The sequence below is a fragment of the Acipenser ruthenus genome, chromosome 16 (genome assembly GCF_902713425.1).
Source record: "Acipenser ruthenus chromosome 16, fAciRut3.2 maternal haplotype, whole genome shotgun sequence".
Taxonomy (NCBI): Eukaryota; Metazoa; Chordata; class Actinopteri; order Acipenseriformes; family Acipenseridae; genus Acipenser; species Acipenser ruthenus.
In genome coordinates this window covers 34721902-34735688 of record NC_081204.1, presented here as the reverse complement: position 1 = coordinate 34735688, position 13787 = coordinate 34721902, and the positions used below count along the sequence as shown (strand labels likewise).

At 44.0% G+C, this 13787-nt stretch overlaps 1 protein-coding gene across 2 annotated transcripts; it reads right to left on the bottom strand.

Moving 5' to 3' along the window:
* Positions 1–548: 548 nt before the first annotated feature.
* Positions 549–13025, bottom strand: LOC117412418 (LON peptidase N-terminal domain and RING finger protein 3-like). Of its 2 annotated transcripts, XR_009307510.1 has the most exons (13): positions 12008–13025; positions 9778–9896; positions 9529–9651; positions 8851–8997; positions 8279–8519; positions 7884–7983; positions 6255–6369; positions 6047–6168; positions 5564–5722; positions 5019–5181; positions 4556–4705; positions 1534–3233; positions 549–1469 (listed from the first exon to the last, which is right to left on the bottom strand). XR_009307510.1 is itself a non-coding variant. In XM_058989571.1 (12 exons), exons 1-12 carry the CDS (start codon positions 12666–12668, stop codon positions 3075–3077), a joined length of 2259 nt encoding a protein of 752 aa, XP_058845554.1. In that variant the 5' UTR covers positions 12669–13025; the 3' UTR covers positions 549–3074. The 2 variants fall into 2 exon arrangements, 1 of the variants encoding a protein (XP_058845554.1); XM_058989571.1 differs by having other exon boundaries at positions 549–3233.
* Between the last annotated feature and the right edge of the window lie 762 nt (positions 13026–13787).

Here is a 13787-nt window from a genome sequence, read left to right as displayed (position 1 = left end):
TGGGCAGTAATGGGTTAAAGAGGTATGGGAACATGCCCTGGGCAGTAATGGGTTAAAGAGGTATGGGAACATGCCCGGGGCAGTAATGGGTTAAAGAGGTATGGGAACATGCCCTGGGCAGTAATGGGTTAAAGAGGTATGGGAACATGCCCTGGGCAGTAATGGGTTAAAGAGGTATGGGAACATGCCCTGGGCAGTAATGGGTTAAAGAGGTATGGGAACATGCCCTGAGCAGTAATGGGTTAAAGAGGTATGGGAACATGCCCTGGGCAGTAATGGGTTAAAGAGGTATGGGAACATGCCCTGGGCAGTAATGGGTTAAAGAGGTATGGGAACACGCCCTGGGCAGTAATGGGTTAAAGAGGTATGGGAACACGCCCTGGGCAGTAATGGGTTAAAGAGGTATGGGAACACGCCCTGGGCAGTAATGGGTTAAAGAGGTATGGGAACACGCCCTGGGCAGTATCAAGTACTGCTGGTAGTTCTCAGCAGGTGAAATCCAGGTTACACTATATGCAAATAAATAAAAACCAACCCCAATGAAGAATTTTTTTTTTTACTTTGCTGCACATTTTCACACAGTGTGACACACATTGAACTCCTGGTTACTGTGCCTCAATGAGGACTGAACAAGAAACCCCAGTAATACATACATTACATACATTCAACCCTGGAGTCAGCAGTTACACAATAATACACAACCACAGGCAGAATATACAGAGCCGTCTGCAGTATACATACAGATCAAACCATTCCCTTTGATTTAAAGATACTGTGGAAGAACTCAATGCTTGTATCATAGAGGTAGTTCAGCTGTACCACAATCTGAGATGCAACTTTAAGGTAAAAAGTTTGGATTTTAATGATGCAATAATTTAAACAAGTCCAGCAGCCTATTTCTGTTTGTTTGGGTTAACGCCTGTTCTGTTTGATACACACAGAATCTCTGTTCACAAGTTAAACATGATTATGAGGCAGGAGCAACTGTACTAGAATTTTACAAACAAGACACCAAGGGTCAACAAAGAATCCAACCCAGTGCCTGCTGCCTAATTATACAGGGTCTACATGTACAGACTATACTGTACATGCAGTATATAAAAATACATCTAAGAAAACACAACACAACCGTTCTAATAACAACTGAAGTTAAGACAGACTATAGAGTAGATTAACAATGGAACAACATTTAACACACCTTTGAACTGAGTGTGCAGAGTTCTGGGCATTACATGGTAAAAAAAATACAACTAAGGCACTACAAACAAACATACAGAATGCATGTCATCACTCGAGGTGGAAGTCAATGAGGAGTTCCTAAAATGAAACCGTAAGGAGACTTTGCGATGCTGAACATCCACAGATCAGACCCCCTCTCGTTTTTAATTCAGCACCTGTGAGGACTAAAGGAACGGTCATAGCTCCTGAATGCAAAACAAAGCAGGTACTGTGGACAGCACTGAGAGGACCTAGGGAGAATCGCAGCTCCTGAATGCAAAACAAAGCAGGTACTGTGGACAGCACTGAGAGGACCTAGGGAGAATCACAGCTCCTGAATGCAAAACAAAGCAGGTACTGTGGACAGGGAGAAGCCTCTTACAGTTGTCTTCAGAAAGCATGAGCATGCCAGGAGTAGTTTCCCAGGGTGCCTGGCAGGTGTAGGATGGGTTTCAGTGTTGTGCCTGAGAAGCTCTCCTTGCACAATAGCACTGGTTTAAGAGACCAGCTCAGCAGCTGGTTTCTCTGGGTTTAGCAAGTCAACAATGGCCAGCACTCTGCTCTTTTATCTGGTTATGGAATGTGATTGAAAGATTTAAAAAAAAAAAAAAAAAGAAAAATTTCATTTCAGTCTAAATCATCAGCAGTGGAAATCAAAGGTTTTCTGTCATAAAGCTGTCCACAGATGGCAATACTGTACTAATGGCCTGTCATTCATTGACTTATTTCAAGTATACAGATTTACAGACAAGACCAAATGCATTGCTTTATGTGGAGTGCTTTAAGTGTATATTGTAGCGATGTTTCCTCTGTAATGAGACACAGCTGCAGAAGTAAACTGCTTCCACAAGACTAGCTGCCTTCGAAGCCCATGCAATTCCACTCACATACAAGGGCAGCCTGTGTGGCTGTACTGCACATAAGCAAATAACACCGAGCAAGGAGATTCTGCACAGCTTTAACAGGAGGTAATAGGAGCAAGGACACCTATTGAAGAACATGCATTGAATTTGTTAAAACAGTCCACTATCACCCCCTTTCTACTACAGGGAATTAATTACTGCATGGAAATGACTGCTGTTCAATCGTGATTCATACGCATGTGTTTCAATGTTAGGTGTCTGCCCCACTTTTATAACTGTTACAATGTACTGCTGTTTATATTACCTATGTTAACACAATTCTAATGTCTTCTTCTTTTAAACTGATGGTAGCAGGAAATGGCTGAATGCTGTATAGATTTTACTTCCATTATTCAGTGTGTTTTCAAACAGCTGTGAGTTCTGCCAGTTGTTTCTGTAGAAGGAGTATTCCTATACAGGCTGCCTGTCTAAAACCAGCGCTGCGTCTGCTTCTAACAAGTTGCTGGTTACACAGTTAGTGCTACACAGGAATAAACAGAGTTGGTAAAACGTTACTGTGTCTGTAATAAGAAAAGAAGGAAGCCCGGTCGGGGTTTGACAGTGATCCTCTCCAGAAGGAAGGGGAGACTGTGCTCCGTTATACAGTAAGAGGCTGGACTATGAGTTCCAGTGTACAGTAAGAGCCTGGACACACAGTACACAACCTACTCAACACAACCACAGATCCCAGATCCACACGGAAAGCTTTGCATTGTATATTAAAGCACACGGACTGGAAGCACGGTGGAGATAATCAGTATCCAATCCCAGCGATAAGAACTGAAAGAGTTTCTTTTATTTATTTCTCTCTTTTTTTTTTTGCATTTCTTAAGAATTTGATAAAACCAGCAGGAATCCTGCCATTGGTAGTTTTTTTACACAAGGCTGTACAGGGATACAATTTTAGTCTCATAAAAAAAAAGTAAAATAAGAGGAACACACGGCAGTGGGCGGTCAGCGGGCGCGGCCGCGGGACATGAAGGACAGCACTCTGCGGATGCCGATCAGACGCTCTCTGAGCGATGTCATGGCCAGGAATGGCAGCTGAGCACGACCCTCCAAGGGCAGGACCGCCAGTAGCCACCAGCACCAGGAGGGACCATTGGGGCTGACCTGGAGAGGAAGAAGAGAGGGAGGGTTAGAGCTGGAGCACTCACACAGTGCAGGGGCAGCGTCCCCCCTGCCACAGTGCAGGGCAGTGCTTTACAGGGCATCTGGTCTGCTCAAAGCACTTCCCCTTTAATTGTAATCGGATGTCATCTCACAAGTGGTCCAAGCAATGCAAGTGTAATTGTGTTATTATTGTTTTCAGTTCAATGTCTGTCTTAATCGGAATTCTCTGTCCATCCTCAATTATTAACAATTAGGTCATTCAAATGTCCTACTGTACAATAGAAAAGGAAATATGCATACAGTGCAAACGTGTCATGCGCAGGACCAAGCCAATGGCAGGACAAAAATCTTATGCATCTGAGAAATGTGTAACTGGTACAACGTGCAGGTGTGTTTATTAAGCAAGCCTGTAAAATACAGATCATTATTTACTTTAAAGTGATTTTCTAAAGGCTTGAGCTTCAAAATACTTTTAAATACATTGTTAGACCTTGTCACAGTAACAGATGCTCAGTGGGTAAAATGCACACCTGAGTGCTATATCAGCAAAATCAATCTGCTAGTGCAAGAATCTATCACAGACAGCAATATGCAGAGGGTATGTGGATTAAAACAGATATTAAGTGCCAAATAAATAAATAAATAAAAAACTAAACAGGATTGACTTTGCTCTACTTTAGACACAGTTTGCATCATGTGGTCAAGTCCTGTTAAATAACCTTTTTTTGAAGTTAATATTGCGCATCAGTAATTCCCTGCCCAGCCAGACGGAGCGACTGCAGCGTTGGAAGGAGTGCTTGACGCAGTGTCTGAAGAATTCCATGGGATCTGGATACGTCATGTGTGCTGCTCACTCTGACATGGTTACATATCCCTACGCCTTATTCAGACTGACCTGTTTCTGCATGTATTGCCAGCCTGGTTTAGCACTGCCATGCCCTGGGGAATAAGACCTGGGGATAAGCACTTTGTAAGCCGTCATTTGAGGCTCTTTAATTATTTGTCTTTTTTTCTGTTTTCTTTGCTTATTTCATCCTTTAAGCCCTCTTATACTGACGCAGCTCCAGGCGATTTCCCCCAGCGTTCTGCGTCAGCAGCACACCTTGTTTTGCCGCTGTGCTGGTGGACGCGCTCTCTTCACATGCTGTGACAGTAATCCTGCAGAGCACGAAGCTCAAAGCTCCCTCCTCCCCTGGTGTCAGAGCTGTACCTCCCGCCGCACCCTTCCACACGCTAATTAAACAGAGCATTCTCATTTCCCAAAACGAAAGCAGAAGCGCGCCCCCTGCAGCTCAGCTGTGCGGCCTGCACTGTACCTGTACCTGTGGCTCGGGTTCCTTGTCCGGCATTGGTCCGAAGTGCCCGGTGATCCGCTCCTTCTGTTCTGGTTTGAGGGAGTTGAACCACGTGAAGGACTGGTTGTACACTGCGTCATGGAGCGACAGCAGCTCTGCATGTGCCTCCCCCTCCACCTGCACCAAGGGAACAGCAGGCAGCTTAGATCAATGGACACAATCACAGTAGAAACATGTGAAATCATTGGTTTGTACCTATTGGCGGGGATCCTCTGAACCAGAGTGTGGAAATGGACAAATGTCTTTCTCTTAAGAGTGCAACGGTCGGGTGGATCAGTAGGAACAGTCCTCCCTAACTAAACGGTCAAAAGCAAATAAGCTCAGCAGGTCACAGCGCAAGCACAAGATCTCTGATGCAGACACTGCACCGCGTGTGTATCTGCATGTACAGGAGGTGGCAGGGATAGAAAGTCAATCTGCTGAAACTCACCTTCTTGTCCTCCAGGTATTCGATATCCGCAGTGTTGTAGCCGTCGCGCTGGTGTTGCTCAACCACTTTAAACCTCCTCTTCCCGATGGTGTCGACCACAGAGCGGCCGTCTGCGAAGAACTCCACGTTCCTGATCTCAAGAATGCAGCCGTAATCTGCAAACCTGAGCAGAGAAACCCAGGCAGTTAAAAACACAGGCTTCCCCAGAGAGGAGCACTGCAGGGCACACAGTGAAGAGCTGCTGAAGATGCTAGATAGATGCTAGCCAGATAAATTGATAGACACTTTAATTGGTTTCATTTCGAAAGGCAACTCTAACCCCTCAGGTCTGTGAATGGAGACAGGCAATATCCCAGCAGCACTATCAGGTGAGTCGCTGCAGTGACCAGTGTTGGGAGAAACTCCGATTCCTGCCAACACTGGATACAATGTATCCAAAATGTATCAATTTATCTGCGGGTACTGCAGGTTTGCTTTCCTATGTAAACCGTGCTGAGCTGACCCAATCCTGTAGAGCTTGTGTTCTGATTGGCAGTTTCTCTTACCCTTTGACGGGATCAGTGATGCACATTCCAAACTGCTTGGTGCCGGTCTCCATGCATCTCCGAATCATGAGCCGGTAACAGGGCTCGAAGATGTGCAGGGGGCAGGGTACAGTGGGGAAGGCCATGGTGCACACGAAGATAGGCACGTTCTTATTCAAACTGCAAAGGAAAAGGAGGCAAGCGCCAGGGTGAGAGCTTGAAACCAACACAAATGTACTCAAGTCATCTGGATTTCGCACGATACTCATTTGTTTTAAAGGAGAACATGCTTCCAGTGTTGAACATGCTGCAGCTGGAAATGGAGGTTCTTGTCCACAGATGGGGAGGCAGTTCAATGCCTACGAGACCTTGAGAAGTACCAGCCTCTAGTATTCCATTATTAAACACAGGCAGTGCGCTAGACCTGCACTTCCTCTTATCAAGCGTGTGCCCTGCCTGCCTGTACCCAGTCCAGCAAACTCATCCCACACCTCCAGGACTCACTTGGACAGATCAGCGATTTCCTCCTCATGAACTTTCCTCCTCTCCACGAGCTCCTCCTGCAGGTAGTGATCTATGAGGCCCTCCATCAGCAGGGTCTTGCTGTATTTCCTCTGGGCCAGGTACTGCAGGTACACAGACAGACTGGTCAGGGCTTGCACTGGGGGGCACATTCAGAGAGGGAACAGAGGTATACACAACGCACACGCACCTCAGAGAGCCTCTCTTTGCACAGCGGGCACTGGGAGTTGTGGTCCAGACATCGCTCCAGACATTTCATACAGAAGGTGTGGCCGCAGGGAGTTGTCACAGGTTCATAGAACAGTCTGAAACATGTCAAAGAGACAGGGAATCATGCAACAGAAAACAATGATGACATTCATACTGTACAAATAACAGCTATACCCAGACAGCTAAATCTATGCTGGTCCGTAGTGGATACAGGATTGCAAACAGATCCTTATAATCTAAAAGGTGGGTCACTGTTAATCCATATTGGTAAAGTTCTTAGTGTTCATGGACACACAGCCATTTCCTAACCCTGAATTCAATTCTGTGAATTAGAAAGATCAAACTAATCAAATACAAACATGCTTTACCAAAATGCACTTTAATACGAATGATATATATATATATATTTTTATCATTTTGAAAAAGAGCCTAAAATGATTCCTAGTAGAGTGCTTTGCGATATGGCCGTCTCTTAATGCTATCAATTCCAAAAGTGGACTCATAACCTGTACTTAATGGTGTGTGCTGTCAAAATTACAACACTCCAATTCTGTATAAGCTGTGAGAAGCAGCATTAAATCTATGCATGACAGTTTTAAAAATATGTATTTAATACATTCAGAGCTCAGAAATACAAAAATATAAACCCAAACAAACATGCCAATGAGTGGTCCGTCCAGGTTTTAAATAGGCAAGGGCCGGGCGAGGCGGGGTGGATGGGGACAGGGGACAGCAGGAAGAGCAAAGCTACTTGGGTATGGAAAGGACAGCAGCTCAAGCGATTCCCAGTTTCACTGCAAGCTTTATTACTTATATTTGCTAATAGAGAGTGGCTCAGACTGCTATGCAGCGAAACTGAGGAGAAACACATCTCTACTCATCCAGCCATCAAATCCATATTACAGTCTAAGCAAGGTGCAGCACACACAGTCACTGTAAATCACAGAACAGTATGGAAGCATGGTTACATGAAAAACCAAACACAAGAGACGCTGGTCTCTGGAACAGAATTCTTATCGCCTTCAGATGACACCTGGGCTTCTGCTCAACAACGTGGCTCCGCCCACTGCTCTGTCTAACAGCTCTGCAAACAGACCGCATGAGGTGGAGACTGGAACATTGACAAGTTAGACGACAAATCGGTAGCATTTTTACTTGTCAGGCAGCCAATGGCGTTTCAGGAAAACCGGGGTTGGGCTTCCCAGTGAAATTGCATAAACAAAACAAGCAGTGCTCACTCCAACATATGCATAGTGGATATTCAAACCAAGGAACTCAAAAATGGTGCAAAATCATATCAAGAAAAGACATGTGCAATTAATTCAAGGGAAATGCCTCAGATAAGTCAGCACGTGGGAATCACAGGGAAAGCGAAGGGAACTCAAGGGGCTTGTAAGATGACACTGTGTGGCCTATGTGGACAGGTCAATGTTAGTAAATGCAAGGAATTGGAAAGGGGTTGGCATTCTACTGGGGAACACTGGACGCTCTGCAGGGAGACCACATGGAAACCCCTCTAGGAATTGGAAAGGGGTTGGCATTCTACTGGGGAACACTGGACGCACTGCAGGGAGACCACATGGAAACCCTTCTAGGAATTAGTGCAGACCTCATACACAACGAGCACTCCAGGTCACTGGGGTCAATCAGGTCACTTGGGACAGAGCACCACGTGGCTGTCGCTGTCTTCGGCGCCGTGGATGTGGTCTCTGTGGATGAGAAGAGTCTCCAGTCAATCCTCTGGATGGGTTTCAAACTTCACATTCCTGTCTATAGTGTTGTCTTGATTCATTCAGCTGTGCTCTACACCACACAAAGAAGAAGTGCCACCCACCCAGTATATACAAAGCTTATCCCTCCCTTCTTTATAAACCCCATTTAAAATAACTTGACTGAGACGCATTCAAAACAAATCCCTGCCACCTCGTCTTTATCTCCATTATCAGACTATAATCCACCGAGCATGTGAATGCAGCTCTGTTATATAACTGGTCTATCATTTACCTTGCTTCATATATTTGCAGGATCTTTCAAAACTCTCTCCCTTGTCTTCCTCCTCCACGCTGTGTTTCCTCTTTAGAAGGCAGCTTGTGTCAAACGCAGGCGGCCGATACTCTTGTGAAAAGTACTTGACTTTGCCCTGGTCTTCACAGCAAGGAGGCTTCGCCCACGGTACATCAACAACAGACAAAGATGACTGTGATTCCTCCGGTGACATTGCGCTGTCGTTTCTCTTCTTACAGTCCTGGAAAGAAGAGAAAAAAAAAATTATTGAAAGGTGAGCGTGGGTTTATGCTCTTTAAAAAAGAAACTCTGCTGTCACCTCCAGTGCCTTGCAAATATGATCCAGGCACTTGTGACGTCAGTGTTGAAGCTCAAAGGCTTGTGTTCTGCTATGGTAAGTGTCAGAGTCAATTGACAGACACAGAACCTCTTGAATTAAGCATAGCCCTATACATAGATGTTCATTTTTCGGTACCCCATTTGGATAAGTGATGAACCTTTCCTTGCAATGATGGGAATGCATGTTTGTAGAGTGCCACTCATGCTTGTACAGAACCCTGCCCTCTCTCTACCTTGTATGATCTTGGTGTGCTGCTGCTTTCACTCAAAGTGTTCAAGGTGTTTCCCTTTAATCTGGCTCGAGGCGACAGTAAACGCATGCAGTCGGGAATTCTCTCCTGGACGTTATCCGGGACTGGCGAGAACAGATCAATCAGCAGCTACGAGGGGAGAACAGTAAACATCTATTAATACTACTAATACAATTCTTATATACATGCACATTCAGCATAACACATTAGGCTTGGGGTTCACATGCATTAAGGGAGCAACACATTCAATTCGTAGTATAAACCTGCATGACAAACTGCAAAATTACTGAGTAAATTTACCACTGCTTGTAAAATTTCAGAACGAATTCTGAAGGAAACACAACAAGGTATTTTTCAGGGCCACGTCATAAATATGTTATGCACTGTTTGAAAAACATTGGGTCAAAGAGTAAATCTCCTGTGGGTTAAATATCAAACAGCTTGAAATGCACTCTTTTGTAACCTTTCCCTTGCAGAGCAGACAAGTAAACAGGAAGTCTACGTATACTTGTGCACAGGTGGTTCACTCTCTGTGTGGTGGCTTTGGGTTAGAGTTAGGGATCACTGACACACCCTGGAATGCACACTCACTCACACAGGTCTGCAGTAAATCTGCTTCAAGGACAGAAACACAGCACTGGTGCCGATATTTCTATGTACCTTTTGTGCTTCACATTTTGCCATCTTGCTTTCTGGTTCCAAGGCAATACAGAACAGGTATTCAGTTAAAGCTTCCTCTGTTTTCCTGAGAATCGTCAGGGCTTGTGCTTTCCGTAAGTGTCCCTTTATAGAAAAAAACATGAGCAAGATGGTTTTTAATGATGTCTAGAATTGCACACACGCACGCATGCACGCACGCACACACGGGGGTCTCAACTAATTACACAGATGGGGAGCCTGTCTCCTCACCTTTAGCCAAAGCGGTTGAAGTTTACATGCCACCTCGGCATCGCTTAGTGCATCTTCATAGTTCTTCAAGCTGGAGTTTATCTGTGATCGGTTACTGAACAGCACATGGTCCCTGGGAGCTGAGAAACACAAAGAAGACATTTCTTATTCTAAACACAGTGCATTTCAATCACACTCCTGTTTTAGACATGTCCTCATTTGCTCAACAAGTACTGTAGTAAAACTGAGGCTGAACTCTGGTTGTGAACTAGTTTTAGTCCAGCGAGTGTGTTTTCTACTGTACATTCTCTGTGTTACCTCTCCATAGCTTTATTCAACTCCAATGTGCAATGGTGACCTTAAAAACGACCCTGGAGAGTTTTCACTAGCGTCACGCTTGCAAAAAAAGGTTTTACTATTCAAACATGTAACCGCAAATCTGTTCATGACTCAGTTCATGTTACAAGAAGTTCAGATTATTAACTTCCCTATTTTGTATCTGGATGTGTGTTAACGGCGCTTGGGATCATTAACCTCAGAAGCTTTGATACACTTTCAGATTCTCTTTTCAGACAGAAAAATAACAACAACGATACAAAGAAAGCCTGACGGTGGAAAGACCTGCCTTTCCCAGAGCGAGTCTATTTTAAGGACCTTGGATTGGAACAACATGTTGGAGTTTGTATACCCTATTAAACCATGCAGTATATCTGCCTTCTGCCTGTAGGGGCAGCATAGAGCACATCAGCTGGCAATTTCGTATGGCCAGTTAATTAACTCTAAATTACATTCTAAATTGTACAGATTCTATTCAAACATAGTCATCACACGTATCAAACAGCAGCAGATCGTATAATTGCATTACTCATTCTCATCCAACTCTCTTGTTATAGACCAGCTGTCTTAGAAGACTGCTGGACAGATTCTCCATTCAGTTAAACTTGTGGTTACAGACTCTGTATACAGATGCAATTTTCATTCACAACTGCTTTATTTCCACATATAAACACGTACAGCGTTGAGGTCATGGCGTATCCTTGCAAGCTGGTTCATCATTTAACAAATTGCATTAACTCGTTTACGCAATAGATTGAAACTGTAACCCGCGGCACTGATCGATTCATTATATAAAACGGATAAAGGTGTCACCGATTCTACAGATTACTGTATGCTGCGGGTATGACCTTGTTTAAAAAAAAAAAAAAAAAAGTCTAGTATTTAAACATCTGAATCGCTGACGCTAATTAACTGTACAGTTACTACTATTCATTCGCATGAAGAACCATTATAGTTAAGTGCCGTGTTTTCTTTATGCTGACCCACATTTTAAGGTTACGTTGCTGGTTACACAACCACTGAAGCATGGTGTGGGGAGTGGTATGCGAGCGCCGCTTACACACAAATGCAGAGCAGCGGGTTACGTCATCTCTGCTCCCGGAGCCTAAATTCTCTTCTCTGTTTATACAACTTCCACGCACCTGAAACTGTAAGATTACTACGAACAGGCACAAGATTCCAGCCGTTAGAATGAGTGTGACACACAATAACCTAGTTCTTATGTCACGGTTATAAAAGACGTACAATGAAAATAAAGATCATAAAAATAAAATAAAATTAACCACACCACAACCGCTCTGTAAGTTTCAAAGTTTTGAGCGCATTTAGTTTACACAACGAGCGTTTTTTTTTTTTTTTTTTTTGCAATAAACCTTACAAACTTTGTAGGAAAACATATTCTATACACTATTATTGAAATTATTAAAACTCCTGCTGATTTTTCACGCGAGCCCCATTTGACATTTTACAGAAATCAACCGTGTCCTTTTACGTCCTAAAAGTAATTATTTAAGAACGACACGTAGCCGTGACCTTAACGGACCAGAGGTCTTCAAAGTTCGGTACTATAAATATCCCAAATGACATTTACAATACCAGAGATACTTTGCGATGAACAACTGCGTTTTCAGTATGCCCAAAAGAAACGCGTTTGAAGACGTTTAATACAAACCCATAGCAGTGACTAACACTGCCTCACGTTTCAGGCACATCACATCTGTAAAACGAAGTTACAGACCGCTACGCGTGTGGTTTGCAGTACCTTTACTGCTAGTCTAACCATAAAAAGTGTTATGATTTGAAATGTAATTTTACTAAGCAGTAACACAAAATAAAACTCAAAACAGTAGGTATCTGTTATGTAGCGTACTAATATATTAATATAATGACCCCCCCCCCCGAAAAAGGGCATTACCTAATTGTATTGCTTCATTATACTTTTCCAGCGCCGCTTCCAGGTTTTTCTCCGCGTACAAAGCATTCCCTTCGTGTCTCAGTCTCACTGCCTGCACTTGCGACGGAAACCACTTCGCTAACAGGTTGCAGAGAACCACGTTGATTCTGTAGCCGTGCACATCCCAGAGCTTCGTGCTGTCTTTGCAGTGCTTGCAGACCAGCGGTCTTTCCTTCTCTCTCTCTAGGCAGATCCTGCAGTACGTGTGTCCACACGGCAGCGTGACCGGCTCGTACAGGAACCCCAGGCATATCCTGCAAGTGAACGCACCGTACACGCCGCTGCAGCTGCTAGTGCCGTGCTCCTGTTGATTCTTATGAGCGCTCAGTCCCTCTTTGCTCCTGATGCTGCCAAGCAGGCACTCGGTCAGATTCTCCAGCTGCGCCGGTCGCAGCCTCTGGAGTTTGGATGCTTTCTGGTAGATCTCGAACGCTTCGCTCAAGCTGCCCCCGAAAGCTAGCGCGTCTGCCCTCCTCAAGAGCAGTTCCAGTTGCGTAGCAGGGTCGCTGAAATCCCGTAGCTGGCATTCGTAGATCTCCGCAGCCAGCTCAAAGTTTCTTGCCTGGAAAGCTTCAGCAGCGAGCTCCAGCATCACATTGCTTTCCATGTTCTCCGTGCCCATCGCGGAGCTAGGACGATGCTTACTCCAGTGTTAACAGTTTGTTAAGACGTGACACGATTTCATTCATTTTGGTCTCCCTTGTCCCCCTATTTAGTTCATGAACATACACAAGATCCATCGCACAGCTGTAGGTATTGAGCTTAAGGGGAAAAAAATGTTATATAAAGTCCACCACGTGGCCCCGCTCAGCTCTTCTCATTGGCCAGGTCTGTAAGACTGTTACAAAACATCTCCCGTTTTGTAACATTGTTTTGAGTCCTGCTGTCTGCGTGTCTGAAGTAATGTGTGTTTTATTGTTGGTGTAGTTTCTAAATAGTTGTGAAGGTATTGACTGAATGATATTTAGTAGCTGTGCTAGTATTACCTTACATTGAGGCGACTGGGATTAAACAAACTGGCACTTACATATGCACACTCAACTGACCCCGTCTCCGCTATTTATAGCATGCGGAATATGCTTCAAAATTCAACACGGGGGGGGGGGGGGGGGGGCTTTCCATTCAGTAGAACAACACGCATAACACAGTTTATGTTGTATAAATTCAAGGATGATGATGACGTAGTTCCTTCATCCACGCGGTATATGTCGATTTCATTTTATATAAGTTTCATGTGTCATGCAATAATGACTTGCATACTAAACTATCCTGTATACGTAACTGTTTCTTGACTCAGTTAGCCTTATGCAACAGAACTATTCATTACAAGAGTATAGATTACAAGTTTTTTTTTTCTTCTTTCATAACAATATTAATATAGCCTCTACAGCGCACGGTACCGTGATCAACTGTTACAATACATTCATATTACATTGCGTAATAATAATAATAATAATAATAATAATAATAATAATAATAATAATAATAATAATAATTTTGTATGTAAATTAAATACAAGTAATTTTAATCAGCAAGCATTTTGCTAGTTCACCTTGTTCATGTCTGACCCGCAGGGTCTCAATCCCCTTTTAAAGACGTGCTTCCATGCCTCAGCGACTATGACCTTGCTAAGAACTCTTGCTCATCTGGGGAAGAGGGGCATTGCAGTCATCGAGTCAGGAGCTAACAGTCTAGACCTGTTATGTGTGTCACCACAACGCTCTTATAGGATCACAGGCAT

Excerpts from the sequence above, each read along its gene's own strand:
- LOC117412418 (XM_058989571.1), bottom strand. The coding sequence starts at position 12,668 with ATGGGCACGGAGAACATGGAAAGCAATGTGATGCTGGAGCTCGCTGCT. Across the intron at positions 5,182-5,563 it reads ATCACTGATCCCGTCAAAGG|GTTTGCAGATTACGGCTGCA; the intron begins GTAAGAGAAACT and ends TTCTCTGCTCAG. Across the intron at positions 4,706-5,018 it reads AATACCTGGAGGACAAGAAG|GTGGAGGGGGAGGCACATGC; the intron begins GTGAGTTTCAGC and ends CCCTTGGTGCAG.